Source organism: Gossypium arboreum, chromosome 5 (genome assembly GCF_025698485.1).
Source record: "Gossypium arboreum isolate Shixiya-1 chromosome 5, ASM2569848v2, whole genome shotgun sequence".
NCBI classification, from domain to species: domain Eukaryota; kingdom Viridiplantae; phylum Streptophyta; class Magnoliopsida; order Malvales; family Malvaceae; genus Gossypium; species Gossypium arboreum.
This window is the reverse complement of record NC_069074.1, coordinates 11007374-11021746: the sequence shown is the minus strand read 5'-3', so window position 1 is coordinate 11021746 and position 14373 is coordinate 11007374. Positions and strand designations below refer to the sequence as shown.

Genomic DNA, 14373 nt, shown 5'->3' with positions numbered 1-14373 from the left:
CATCTCTAATTTTTATATATAAAAAAAAAAAACACAAACGGAAATCCATTCGAAAATGTTGGGACCAAATATCGACGGTTCGGCCCTCTGAGAAGTGAGTTATATATTAAAAGGCATTAGGATAATAGAACCGCTTAGTTTTGGGCTTCGTAGGATAATCAAATGGCCCATTTGTTGCTGGAATTATTTGAAGAATGCTTTATTGGTGGGTTAAAAAATTTTCATTTATTGGGCTCCTAGACCCACCTCAACCGTTATAAGCATGATTTATTTGGATCGCATTTGAAGTTGTTGATTTTTACATTACAAAAGGAAAACAATGATAAATAGAAAAAAAAACCTCGAAAGTACAACGTCTTACAGCAGGCAGGAGGGTAAGAGGCGGTGACCATTATTCCAGGTGTCAGTTAATTACTGGCCTATTTATCACTCTACGGGTAAGTTTATGAGGGAAGGGCATTTTTTTCCTAATATTCTTCTTCTTCTTCCTCCTCCCAAATAGTCCGTGGAATAAAAAACCCTAACACTTTAAAACCCTAAACCATTAATTCTTAACAGAGAGACAGAAGTCGATTACTAATTCTTGTTTATTTGTATTAATATTTACTAATTGTTTATAATCTCTCTGATAAGAGCCCCGAAAATGAGTCGATACGATAGCCGTTCCGGCGATCCCACCTCTTACCGCGATCGTAGAAGGTAACTACTAAAATTTTTTGCATTACCCAATTAATGATTTTATTTCTCAAATTCTTTATATGTTTAAGTTGGTTTATCGTTCTGGGTTTTGTTGTATTTTTTTCCCTTTAATTTCAGTACTCTTCTTTGTTGAAACAATAGTGGATTGGAACTGATTTGCTCATGATTATTTTTTAGGTTTATCTGTTATATATATACGGGGTTTGCGTTTCTCTATTTTAGCTTGGCTCAAAACGGAAATTGATGAAGTTTTGTTGAATTTGTCTATGATATATTTCAAAGAATTTTATGGTGTTTTAGCTACCCATTGCACTAGAATGATTGAATACATTGTGTCGTTTCATTAACTTTAACACAATGGACACTTGGCCTTTGGCAACATCTCCTATCAAGTTTGTAGTACCATGGAGTTTCGGTTCTCCTGTCTAATTTTAGTACTTGGATTTTTTTCGTTCGTTTAACTTATATTTTGGTACAGTGACTCAGGGTTTGGTGGGGCTTCAGCCTACGGCGGTTCAGTGCGGTCCTCATCAAGCAGAAGGGATTATGATGGTGCTGAACCGCCTAGGAAGTTGGATTTGGATGGGTTGACCCCTTTTGAGAAGAATTTTTATATTGAGTCACCATCGGTGGCGGCAATGTCTGATGCGGAGGTTGAGGATTATCGGCGGCGAAGGGAAATTACAGTTGAAGGTCGTGATGTTCCAAAGCCTGTGAATAGTTTTCGTGACATCGGGTTTCCAGGTAATTTTGTTGGTTATTTTAATAATTCAGCTTATTTTTTCATTTAAGTATCCATTTTCCTTTTCTTTTTGTTCTTTTTTGGGTCTTTTTTTGTTTGAAGAAACAGAAGCTTTAGGGCATGTTGTTTTATGACTTTTTGTTCTAAGGGTGTGATTTTTACTTCTTTTCAAGTATATTAGATGGCAGGGCTCTTTATCTAGTCATTGCTCTGGATTCCGATGTTCACTTGATGGATAGTTGATGATTTTTCACATTGTTGCAGTTAGAAGAATTTTGAATAATTTTCTCAAAAAACAATTGAGCCTTTGTTCCAGACATAAATGTATAATATATTTGATGATTTTTCTGCTGTTATATCACAATCTTTTGATCAGTAAAGACTGTGTTCATATATTACCGTAGTGAAAACAAAAAGAATTTCATTTTGATGTTAAGTAATTGTTACGTGTGAAGTGTTCGGGGGTATTTTGTAGCTATCTAAATTTTTCTTCAGTATTTAAAATTTATTTTGTTTAGAAGTATTTTAGGTATCTAATATCTTCATTGATTTTTCTGCTTTGTTAATTGATGTTCTTTTTTCTATTCCAGACTATGTACTGCAAGAAATCACAAAAGCTGGATTTGTTGAACCAACAGCCATACAAGCTCAAGGCTGGCCGATGGCTTTGAAGGGCCGTGATCTCATTGGTATTGCTGAAACAGGGTCAGGGAAGACTCTTGCCTATTTATTGCCCGCAATTGTCCATGTCAACGCACAGCCAATTTTAGGTAAAAATTCAATTCCTAATCATGATTTATTACTCTGCATGTTTCTAATAATTGCAATGGAATAACTCTTGGTCTTTTTGTATATATTTTCAGCTCCTGGAGATGGTCCTATTGTACTAGTCTTAGCTCCGACACGTGAGCTTGCAGTTCAAATACAACAAGAGGCTGCTAAGTTTGGTGCATCATCAAGGATCAAGAATACATGCATATATGGAGGGGTTCCAAAGGGACCTCAAGTCCGTGATCTCCAGAAAGGTATGTGGTAATATTCCTTGGTTGTATTTTCTTGTTCCTGACTTGCTTGTAATCTCTTATACATGAATTTTCAGTTCAAGATGGTTTCCAGACTATTATTTGTAGTTCAAACGATCAGTTATTGTTTTGTAATTTGCTTATAATTGTTACTAATGAAAGGGTTAATATTGTTTGTTGGATTAGGTGTTGAGATTGTTATTGCTACACCAGGGAGGTTGATAGATATGTTGGAGTCAAATCACACAAATTTGCGAAGAGTTACATATTTAGTGTTGGATGAGGCAGATCGGATGTTGGACATGGGGTTTGAACCTCAGATAAGGAAAATCGTTTCTCAGGTATATTTTCTCACCTTTCTCTTTCATTTTGTTGTCTTTATCTTGCTATGCCCTTGACTATTACGGTTTCTTAACTCATTTAGTTCACCGTGGACATAATAGTTTACTTTTCTGGACTCTCTTATGTATTCTTCTTTATTAACCTTTCTATGCTACTCAAGTATTGCAAATCATAACAATGATATTAAGATTTTTGCTAGTTTTAATCCAAGAGATAAGTCAGACTTTTAACTTCTAGGATAATATGAGTGTTAATTTCAAAAATCTAAGCTAATGCTTTCAGTGTTTATGAAAGATTTAAATTTTTTGCCTTGGTCAATACAGTGCATCCTTGCATCCGCTAGAAGAAAAATATGAGTGTTAATTTCAGGAAATAGTGTTAGTTTCTGACTTCACCCTGGATTTAGCTAAGAATATGTGCTTGTGTAGCACCTATAATTTTTGTATGAGTGAAACAAATTGGTCTCACTCAATACATTAACCTCCCTTACTCTAAGTTTTACTCATGTGTTATGTATTTTTCTTTTTGGCAGATCCGCCCTGACCGTCAAACTTTGTATTGGAGCGCGACTTGGCCGAAGGAGGTTGAACAGTTGGCAAGGCAGTTTCTTTACAACCCATACAAAGTAAGATGCTTCATAATTTTTGTATTATTTACTAATTGGCTTCTCCTGTGAGATGTTCTCTCTGTCTGTCTGTCTCTTTTGAAATTTGACTTCTATTTAATGCAGATTTGATTTCCACATATTATCTTATTCACTTCATCTATGTTAGTTTATAACTCGAGAATTTCGGGTCTTTCATAATTTAATTAATGGTTCTAGACGTGGTAATATGATACATGGTATAAGTACTTTTAGGGGTCTTCGCTATTCTCTGTTGTCTCTTATGCTCTGTTATTAACTTATTTATTGTTTCCTTGGTCTTTTTGCAGGTGGTAATTGGATCTGCAGATTTAAAGGCTAACCATGCAATTCGCCAACATGTTAACATTGTTTCAGAGAGTCAGAAATATAACAAGTAGAAAACAGTTTACTTTGTTCTTTTGGTTTTTAGTTGTTTTACCATTTAACATATGGTATTGGGATTTATGCTTTTTGTACATCTGTCTTGATGTCCCAGATTGGTGAAGCTGCTCGAGGATATCATGGATGGCAGCAGAATTTTGATTTTCATGGATACCAAGAAGGGTTGTGACCAAATCACTAGGCAACTTCGCATGGATGGTTGGCCTGCTCTGTCAATTCATGGAGATAAAAGTCAAGCAGAAAGGGATTGGGTCCTTTCAGAGTTTAAAGCTGGCAAGAGCCCTATAATGACTGCAACAGATGTTGCAGCTCGTGGTTTAGGTATGCATATTCCTTTGTTCTCTATTCTGTGCCTTTGTTGTTCTTTCTGACTAGTACACTGCCTTTTTACTTGTAATGGAATAGGATTTGTGCCTAATGTGTCTTCTTTGTGAGATTTGTCGAGGTTATTGTTATCATCATTTTCTCTTCAGTTTTCACACACATCTTTTGGTTATATAACCAATTTACCAGAAACTGCTTTTTTGTTGGTGTCCTTATTCCTGTCTCTTCTGTGTCTTCTATTTGTAACTTCACATTGTTAGACATTTTACTGCTGTTACCTTTTAGAACATTTTCTCTAAAGATGTCTAACATGGCAGGCCTATTTGAATTTGCTTTTTCTTATGTTATTTATATTTTATTGAATAGCCATCCATGTTCATTACTGTTATTTTTTTGGTTAAACATTCAGGTAGCTTATCGTTGATGCATGTACAGTATGCATATGCTCTATCCTGGTTTTGTTTGCATAGTATTTTTTCTTCACATATATATCTTTCACAATCCAGGGCTAGTCTCCTTAACTAATTAATGATCATGGTGATAACTCGCTGATTTCTTAGGTTCCTACCTATGTTGGTGTCCGACATTAAGATTTTAGCATGCCACTCTTGATTGCAATTTTTCTGGCTATTAAAAGTGGTTTTGGTTCCTTCTGCAATATAGAATGTGGCATGGTAGTTTGTAGAAATTGGCTTATCTTTAGGATGGAAAGAATTATTTATATGTTTAGAATGCCAAATGGGGTGGTCATTTTGATTTTCAACACCTTTTGGAAAGGGAGTTGTCAATTCTACTGGCCTCAGCATCTGGATTACTTATTAGGTTTGGTTGTTGGCAGATGTGAAAGATGTGAAGTATGTAATCAATTATGACTTCCCGGGATCTCTCGAGGATTATGTCCATCGCATTGGTCGAACAGGGAGGGCTGGGGCAAAAGGAACAGCCTATACTTTCTTCACAGCTGCAAATGCAAGATTTGCCAAAGAACTTATTGCCATACTTGAGGAAGCTGGCCAGAAGGTCAGTCCTGAATTGGCAGCAATGGGACGCGGTGCACCTCCTCCCCCATCAGGTTAGTTTACTGTAGTTCTTTGTACAATGCAGATACATTGACACAATATGGCAAACATCAAAACTCAGTGGATTTCAATAAGCTCGAGTTTGTTTTGATAGCTTTTGCACATCTCAATACTTGATTCATGAAGGGGCCATTAGAAAATGATAGGGCATGCCCATCCCAAGTGCTACGTTGTCATTGCTCTGTTTCTGGCCTTCAAAAAGATTAATTGTTACATTTTGCTATAATTGTTGTATTACTTATATGATGAATCAGGTCATGGTGGTTTTCGAGACCGAGGTAAGGGATACAGTGGCGGTCGCACATGGAGCTGATTAACAGAAAGATCCCTGTTCCCCAGAAGAGGAAAATTAGAAAGACTATGAGGGTACAGTGTAGTGTAGACATACTTTGTTTAACTGTCACTACCCGCAGGAAGGGCAAGTAGATGGGAAACTTGTAAATTGACAGTGTATGTACTCCCAGATTAAAAGTCCGATTCCCCCTTAAGCAATGAGAACTCAACTCGTGAATGAAAAACAAAACAAAAATGAGTTGCATTTTTCCACTTCATTCCAAAGCTGATCATGTTTTTTTTTTTTTTTGGGGGGGGGGGTTTAAATTCTTATATTCGATGCATATTTGAGAATACGAGTATAAAGAAAAAACACTGACCTTTTCGCGGATATTTATATTTGGTATTTATTTTGAGTTAGGCAAATTTGCCCGCAAATAATATTGGTGTAATATTTAATAAAGAGGGATTCATTTATATTGCTGTAAAACAATCTTAATGCAAAAACAATTAGTACAAAATTATACTAAGTGGATCTCTCCTATTATGTAATTATTCTTGTAAAATATAAAATTCGATGTATTCCTAGGAAAAAAAGAAGAAGAAGAGAAAGCTAAGTAAAGTGAGGGAAGGGGATTCCTTTCCTTTGGTTGCTTAAGTTATTTTTATTAAGAGAGCCAAAGTAAGGGAATTGAGAAAGCCTCTCTTTTCATATGTTTTTCTCCATTTTTTAGTTCTCCAAATTGGGAGAAAAACTAAAGTAAAGGAAATGTAAATATTAACAATATTTAAAATACCATTTTGTCCTTCAAGTATTTTACAATTAATTCTTTATTTTTAAATTTATTTTTCAACACAATAATATTAACTCTTCATTGTTTTAAGTTATTAAATATTTAAACTTCAAGGAAAATTGATGAATATCAAAATTATAATAATTTTATACATGAATTTTGAATTTTTATAATTTTATATACTAAATTTTAATTTGATCTAATTTTTATAAATTATTAACTCAACAATTGAAATAACATCATTTTATATTTATATATTTCATACAAATAATTATATTTGTCTAATACAAAAATTAATTGATGTGTTTATTTTATTAAATGTGTATGATTGAATCAAAATTAAAGTTTCATTTATATATTTGAACCACAATCAAAGTTTCATTATGTATAATTACACCAAAAAATTTCATGTGTCAAATAGACATTGAATCAAAGTTTATTTATAATTTTGAGATTTATCCTTCAAAATGATCAATCTTTGTTTTTTACTATATTATTAGATTTTATATTTTAGCTTATTATTTTTAAAATTGTTGCAATCTTATTTTTATTTTTAATTTTAAATTATTAAGAGATTTCAATTTTAAATTTGATCCATATATATTTAATTATCAGATATCAATATTTTTATCATATTATTAAATTATATTTTAAAATTATTATCTCTTTATTTTCAAATTTGTAAGAACCTTATTTTACTTTTTTGTTAGATTGTTAGGAGTAATTAATTTGCAATTTGCTAAGATAACCTTTTTGTAATTTGATGAAATAAGTTTGTTTTAAACAAGAAAATGTTGATATTTTAATTATGATTTTATAAAAAATATTGATATTTTTATATAATTTATAATTTAACTTTTTATTATATATCATTTATGTAAAAATTAAAATCGAAATATATATATACAAAACAATTCATTATTTTTCCTTTTGACAGTTTAACTAAAATGTTAGTATTCATTTCATTTATAAATTTTGACAATCCAAATAAGGAGTAAATATATTCATTTCTTTTCTTTTTCTTTTTTAATCTTTTAATTATATTTATTAGAGTGTTAAAGCAATATGCATAGTGATAAAAAGGGAAACACAGAGGACAATCAAAGAAGGTTTTTTTCTTTTTCGGTAAGGACCATCAACGAAATTTGTTGTTTAAAAGGTGTCTCATCTAACAGTAAGCTATGGGTCAAAGCTCTAAATCCATGATTCTTTTTGTACTTCAGAAACCCTTTTTTCTTTTCCCTTTTGTTTCTAAACAAAGGAAAAAAAATGTTACGATGAATCATCTTTTCTAACTTTTTGCCTCTGCTTTCTTTGCTTCTTAACTAATAGACTTCTATGGGTGTTTGAATTTTTTTTCTTATTCTAAAAGAAAAAAAAAACCTGCAGCTCAACTGAAACAATTTCAAGAGCAACATAAAGGAAAAGATTTGGCTTCAAGCATCATATAAAATGGATCTGCCACTACCTCAGCCTCCAATGGAATCGTTGGCAAGGCGTTACAAGTTTCTCTCTTCGCTTCTCTTGGCTATCAGCTTTACTGTTTGAGGTCATTTCATTCTTTTTAATTTGTTTTTTAAAGCTTGGGAGTTTAATTGGTCTCTTCTTATTTGGCGTGAATGTTAATTTTTTATGCTAGTTTTGCATGATTCAGTTTTTGACGGGTCAATGCTGTTAGAAAGAAGTTTATGGCTTAAGTTATTGATTTGACTGTAATTCAGTTGGAGATTCAATGAAATACATATGCTTCGTTGAATATGGAATTCTTTTATTGGCTCGGTTGCCAATAATTGCGTTTGATTGTTATTCTTCACGCACAATGAGAATGATAAAATTTCAATGTGGGATGTGCACAATTTGCTAAGGATTGGCAATTTAAATAGAGATGATAAAATCCCAAGCATCCAGATCCATGCAGGCCTATGTTGCAAGCCTTCAGCTTGGCATTGGTGAATGGTCTAGACTTAGCAGACATACCCACAGGAAAAGTTGGCGTGGTAGTTTAACATTAAATAAGTGGTTTCATTGCAAGAAATGTTTTCATAGTGAAATATAAAAAACATGGTAGGTCTTCTGATTAACATTCTTCTTTGTTTCTTTCAAATAGCTTTAGGGGAATGCATGATCTTGTGTAACTTTTTTTAATAGTCAGCTATTTACATATCTCCCCTCCCTCAGCTAATAGCATTTGTTCTTTGATCATCTGTTGTCTCAAGTGTTTAGTAACAATATACCTGCATGACACCTTAAGTGCTTATGTTGGAAAACTGACCCTAGGCTGAGTTTGCTTAAGGTGGTCTAGAACTTGCACGTAAATTACTGGTTTTGGCATGTTTGAACTTTAGTAATGCGTCCTAGTTCTTAACTGTTCTCTTTAGGTATTTGATGCATATGTTGAATGAAGTCTTATTTGCACTTGACATTTATCTAATAACTGTAGGCACCAAGATATTTGGCAGATGGTCTGTCAGTTTCGTTGCCCGAGGATCAAAGTAATCTTGTTAGGCATGACATTTTATTGAACTATATCTCAATAATAGAGTAGCACATGATAAGGTGTGTCTGCTTTTTGAAAACTTCTATTAGGTGTAGACTTTGTATAGTGTGTTCAGGAGCTGTAATATATTTGCGTGTGTGCTCCTTCACTATACTCTTAGGTTATTAGCTTTCTACTGCAACTTTCCTAGATTTGAGCTTGCAAAGTTGCATTGGTTCATGTTGTGTTTCTCTGCATGTGAGGAAGGCAAGAGTTTATATTACAACCTTCAAGGAACCTTTAATTATGTTTGGGACTTGAATTGGACATCATACTTTTAAAAGTTGAAATTTCCTTTCCTTGTATACGTAGATTAAGCATAGCATGATATGTGCCTATTGCAGGAAGCGCAAGAGTAATAAGCTCGCCAAGTGCGGGTCTCATATGTGTTAAAATTTAATTTCGTTCCTTTTGTGCATAATTGGGAACTATAATCTTCAAGTGATAGCCTAACTCATAATTAGATCTGAAGGTTTTTACTTAGATATTGAATGACTTGGAAAGTTAATGTTTGTAAGTCATAGCTATCATCATAATCAGATCTGAAGGGTTTTACCTAGGGTACAAAATACTTTATTATTATATTTGAGTGTAAGCATGTTCTAAGCATGGAAACTAATAACATAAGTATATATATATATTTTTCTTAAAGATATATTGTGGAATTTGTCCAATATATGATTGTAAATACCGTCTATTTACCTTCTGTGATGTGGATGATGCCATGTCAAAGACATAATCTGGATGACCTAAATGTTGTTGTGTAATGTAGTTGGAATCTCCCGAGTATTCTAGAGGATACCGTTAAAGCTCAATACTTTTAGTAGTTTTTGCTATTTCTTTTCTGCATCGTCAAGCGTTATAAAGCAAAAGCAAACCATAGGGAATAAAATCATACTTTCATCTAACTGAAAATTGACTTTCTTGTACTTTTATGAGCATTAGAGAAAACAAGAAGCAGATCTTGAGTATCATTACCATTTGATGCTGCCATTGATCCCTTTCACTATCTTGGTCTTGCACAACCTAGTAGATGATGAATCTTAATTATGAAGCTCTGATACCATATTAGATTACTAAATTGAGCGAATGAAAGATGTTTGGGTACTGAGAAAATGTGAAAAAATAGTAAGAGAAAGTAAAAAGATAAAACTGGAGCAAGGGATTTCTGAATTTTCATGCATGAAACTTAACTTCTCAATACTATAAGTTTTGTTTATACACATGTGTCTGACTTAACTGACAGTAACAAAACGTAACCAACTTCAACTACCTTCAGCTCAACTTAGCTTATGTGCCGAGCTTACTCTGATATGGATGATACCATGTAAAAGACATGATCTGGATGATCTAAATATTGTTGTGTAATGTAGTTGGAATCTTCTGAGGATTCTAGAGGATACCGTTAAAGCTCGATAGTTTTAGTAGTTTTTTCTATTTCTTTTCTGCATCTTCAAGCTTGTTATAAAACAAAAGCAAACCCTAGGGAATAAAATCATTCTTGATTAAAAATCATTAAATACTTAAAATGTACCACCGATTTTAACATAATTATTTCTGATGCGATACAAGAAAATTCACTTTGAATTTTAAAATCTTCAAAACTGTTGCTTTGTATCGGAATGCTCTTTCAGGCTTTTCTTGGTGCCTTTGGTTTTTTCCATTGGTCTCTTGTTTTCAATTCATTTCTTTATCATTTGCTTTACAATTTCTATTGAGAAAAGCAAAAAAGCAAAAGCAAAAGCATGAACCTAACAGAGCCTTACTGTTTTTTTTTTCTTTTCTCTTTGGAAGTAAAATGTAAGTAACAAAATCAACAATCAAATGGAGCATAAGAATGTTAATAATCTATTTAAGATAAATTTGTAGGTTCATCTCTTTCATGGAAAACTATTTGGCATGACCCAAATTTTGGTCCATTGATCAGCTGTTGCTTCTTTGAAGAGATTTAAATATAGCCCAGCTTCAGTGGCTTTTAGTTAAAACTATAAGAAATTTTGTTTGCAGTTATTTCTCTGTAGTGTGTTGGGCATAACATGTCATAGATATCGATACACATTGCATTTTTATGCACCTTCTGTAAGATAATTTCTTGTCAGATCTCTGCTGTAAGATTATTCTTCTAAGTAATAATTAATCAATCTTATCTGCATACCACTTTATTGGATAAATATATTGATGCTACCTATCTTATGGCATTTTAAGTATGCATTTCAAGTTGCTGCATGGTTTTAATGTGAAAGATAACAGAATGATAAACAATTTTGTCATCCATTGTACCTAAGCTTTGGAGATGTGGTGGAGATGAAACCTTGAAGCTCTAGTAAAATGAAAATGATTTGGGTTGTATGCAACTTTGAGTTCCTCTCTTGTTAATATCATAACACAGCCATAATCCCTAATGCTCGAGATTTGCTGTATGCTTATTTGTTTATTCTGCTCCATTTGGAAAAATGAATAATCTTGATTGTACCATTTAGCACCAATGTATTTTGGCTATATTTTTGGTGCACGTAAATGAAAAGAAAAACCTACCACTTCACATGTCTCTGTTGCTTCCCACTGATGAAATTTTGTTGTCTTTACGCTGTAATGCAATTCCCATTTTTTCACTTGATGTTTTCCATTACTCATTTTTGTAAATATCAGCATATTCTCTGCAATCACTCTGATATTGGTTTTCTGTTGTGTTGAAAAACTTTTGACATATGAAACATTTTCCGCGAATAATATATTGATGGGAATCTCTGGATGAAAATTTTCTGGTCTGCTGCTAGTAAAGTCATCCCAAGAAGTCTGAGTTTGAAACTTAGTGCTGTCAATCATGGAACCCTTAGTGCATGTCCATGTGATAGACTAGTTTATCTTTTACTTGTTTAGGTGACCAATCATGCTCTTTATTCCTTCACCTAGAATAGATATTATGATAACTAAAAGAAAATTTCATTGGGAGTAGATATGATGGACTGTCACATTCTGTAATTATGAACTATGCAGAGATATAAACTAGTAATGCATATTTTGTTTAGGTACATTTAGAGTCCAATTTGTATTCGATTGATGGAGGTAAATATTTTTAATAAAATTTCTGGAATTAGAGTTTCGTTTTGATGTTAGTAAAACTTTGCATTAAATGCCATGTTATGGTATTCTCTTAAATGCATAGGTATACATTCCAAAGCCGAGCATTATGGAGTGATTATCTCTATATTCATCCTTTCTTATAAAGATGATGGCACGTGAAATGATCCACAAATCTTTACCCTGCTCACCCACCAACACAATGACTGCTTGAAAGATGTTGATTGATTTGATATGCCATCAACATTTTAGTAATCAGGTGTAAATTATATCAGTCATAAATTAACTAAGGGGAGATTACTGGAGTAGTTGATTGCTTCAGTGTTCATACATCAATTGCAAGAAAGTTGCACTGAATAGCCTCCAATCAGTGAAAACACTTACGATTAATGAGGTAAAATGAGCAATTGCTGATTGGTAATAAAGGATGTCTTGATGCGTTTTTTGGGATCTTGTGAGTTTTGTGTTCTGATAATGCAAGTGTTAGTGATTGCTTTTTCTGAAAATTGAACTAGTTGTTTTTGATAAGCAACAAACGGCTTTTTCTTTTATGTATATATGTTGTGTAGTTGAGGAGCACATCGTGATTGCTTTTTGTTGTCGGGTTGTAATAATTAGCGATCATGTTTGGTTCTTTGATCATGGTTATTCTGGTTTTTCCTGTGTTGGTATTCTGACAGTAACCAATAATTAATGATAATTACCTTTGGATTCAAACAGAACCAGTTGTTCTTAATAAGCAATAAAACATTTTATATATTCTCGATATGCTGTTTGGTTAGTTGAGGTCTTGAGGAGCAGCACATATTTGTTGCTTTTTGATGTCGGGCCGTAATAATTTGCATTAATGTTTTGTTTCTTTAATTTTGCTCTCTGGTTCTATCAACAGTTTCATGTATTATATTGTCTGAGAGAATCTTATATTTGTATTGTGGTCCACCCCACCAAGTTATTACACTTGCTCTTTCTTTCTTCCCTCCACTACCCATTCTCCTGGTCCCAACTCAACTTTTTACCGTAAGTTTCTTTTTTAAGTTGCCAAAGTGAATGTTGGAGTTGTAGGTTGTCCCTGACAAGGTAACTTTTTCAGAAACATGACTTCCTACATGTCTGATGGAAATTTTTGCGATTGATGCAGCTTACCTTCTCATGAGAACAAAGAAAACAGGATGCAAGTATAACAGAAGAAATTGCTGGTTCAACGTCTGTTTCAAGTTCAACTACAACTGGTACTGCTCCTCCGGTTATGGACAACCTTAGACTGATGATTCCTGAGAGCCTGCAGCATGGACCTTTTAAGCATATATTGGAAGAGAAAAGGAATGTGAAACTAAAAGCTCCAGTGGAGAAGCAACCTCGATGAAGAGAAAGCTATAATTAAAGCAATCGATTCTAGTAAAATCCATTCGTAAGATATGACTGATAGCCTTTACTTTGATTTTAACTCTTCAAAGGTTTTTGGTTTCCTTAACATGTTGGTTTAGTGAAATCTGAAAGAAATTGTATCATGTTCTTAAGATCTACATTGTAGATACAGTTATTTCCCTGTAAAAGGGAAATGTTTATGACATTATTGCTCCACTGTGCCAACCTTACTTAAATCTGCAATGGATAATTGGAGATTACTTTTGGAGTTTTGAGACTGCAGTTAAACCATCATCAGATGGCTTCCACCTGCAGGCTTTGAACTGGGAAGAGCAGTTAAGACTCGAGAATGGTCTGTGTAATTGACAGTGACCTAAATATATATCATTCAACTTAATGGCCTGTCTGAGTTGAAATAAACAAAGAATATAAATTGTTTTGTAATAATCTTCAACTGCACCATTGCCTATAGATTACTTGTAAAAGGAGTGATGACTGTAATATCTTTGTTTCTTATTTTAATAGGATTTTTAGTTTGTTTTTATAAGTTAGTTTTACTAAATTGTGGCTTTTCATAGCTATATCTGTTTTTTTAAAAATATGAGTAAATTTGGGTTTGAATTTCAGGCATCTAAAACTTATATATTTCTGCAGAGGTGACCCCATTGGAGTAAGAAGGAGGCTTAGTGATCAATTGCGAAATTTGCTCCAAAAAATATACAAGCTCAGTGCTTTCTCAACTTTAAACCCATGTTTGTTTCTATTCAATTTCCAATGTCAAGAAAACTCATGCAAGTATTTATTGAACCAGAAAAACTCAGAATTTCATATTGAAGTCGTCATTTTGTGAGGACAGGCTAACATATTCTACTGCGAATATAGAATATTTTTTCAGTCTCCAGTTTGTTTTAAGAGAAAAAGGAAACGTGAAAATGAGGAAGCATATTCTCCGACTTTGAGGTGCAGAGGGAGATTGACATTGGGCCTAATGCTACAATGTTAGCATTTGCACAATTTCCGAAGAGGATGTGGATGCCCCAACCCTTCCCTTATTTGCTAATTTCTCAAAATTCCCCACATCCTTCAAAC

The 14373-nt window shown here is 33.3% G+C and overlaps 1 protein-coding gene and 1 long non-coding RNA gene across 7 annotated transcripts; both read left to right on the top strand.

The window, feature by feature from the left end:
• Positions 1–284: 284 nt before the first annotated feature.
• Positions 285–5764, top strand: LOC108453845 (DEAD-box ATP-dependent RNA helicase 20). Of its 2 annotated transcripts, XM_017752185.2 has the most exons (11): positions 285–437; positions 634–699; positions 1178–1443; positions 2032–2211; positions 2305–2466; positions 2650–2804; positions 3338–3430; positions 3739–3824; positions 3927–4153; positions 4995–5228; positions 5490–5764. In XM_017752185.2, exons 2-11 carry the CDS (start codon positions 644–646, stop codon positions 5546–5548), a joined length of 1518 nt encoding a protein of 505 aa, XP_017607674.2. In that variant the 5' UTR covers positions 285–437; positions 634–643; the 3' UTR covers positions 5549–5764. The 2 variants fall into 2 exon arrangements, with proteins under 2 accessions (XP_017607674.2, XP_017607673.2); XM_017752184.2 differs by having other exon boundaries at positions 285–699.
• Positions 5765–7356: 1592 nt separating this feature from the next.
• On the top strand, positions 7357–13910 carry LOC128292811 (uncharacterized). 5 transcript variants are annotated; one of them, XR_008282742.1, is made up of 3 exons: positions 7357–7427; positions 7692–7851; positions 13058–13910. It is a non-coding gene; the product is annotated as an uncharacterized LOC128292811 (long non-coding RNA). The 5 variants fall into 5 exon arrangements; XR_008282739.1 differs by having other exon boundaries at positions 7368–7427; positions 7675–7851; XR_008282741.1 differs by having other exon boundaries at positions 7377–7461; positions 7675–7851.
• The last annotated feature ends 463 nt before the right edge of the window (positions 13911–14373 follow it).

Bases quoted from the DNA above. Each gene is read 5' to 3' on its own strand.
- LOC108453845 (XM_017752185.2), top strand. From the start codon at position 644: ATGAGTCGATACGATAGCCGTTCCGGCGATCCCACCTCTTACCGCGAT. The intron at 700-1,177 runs GTAACTACTAAA...ATTTTGGTACAG, and splicing joins TCTTACCGCGATCGTAGAAG to TGACTCAGGGTTTGGTGGGG. The intron at 2,212-2,304 runs GTAAAAATTCAA...ATATATTTTCAG, and splicing joins CAACGCACAGCCAATTTTAG to CTCCTGGAGATGGTCCTATT.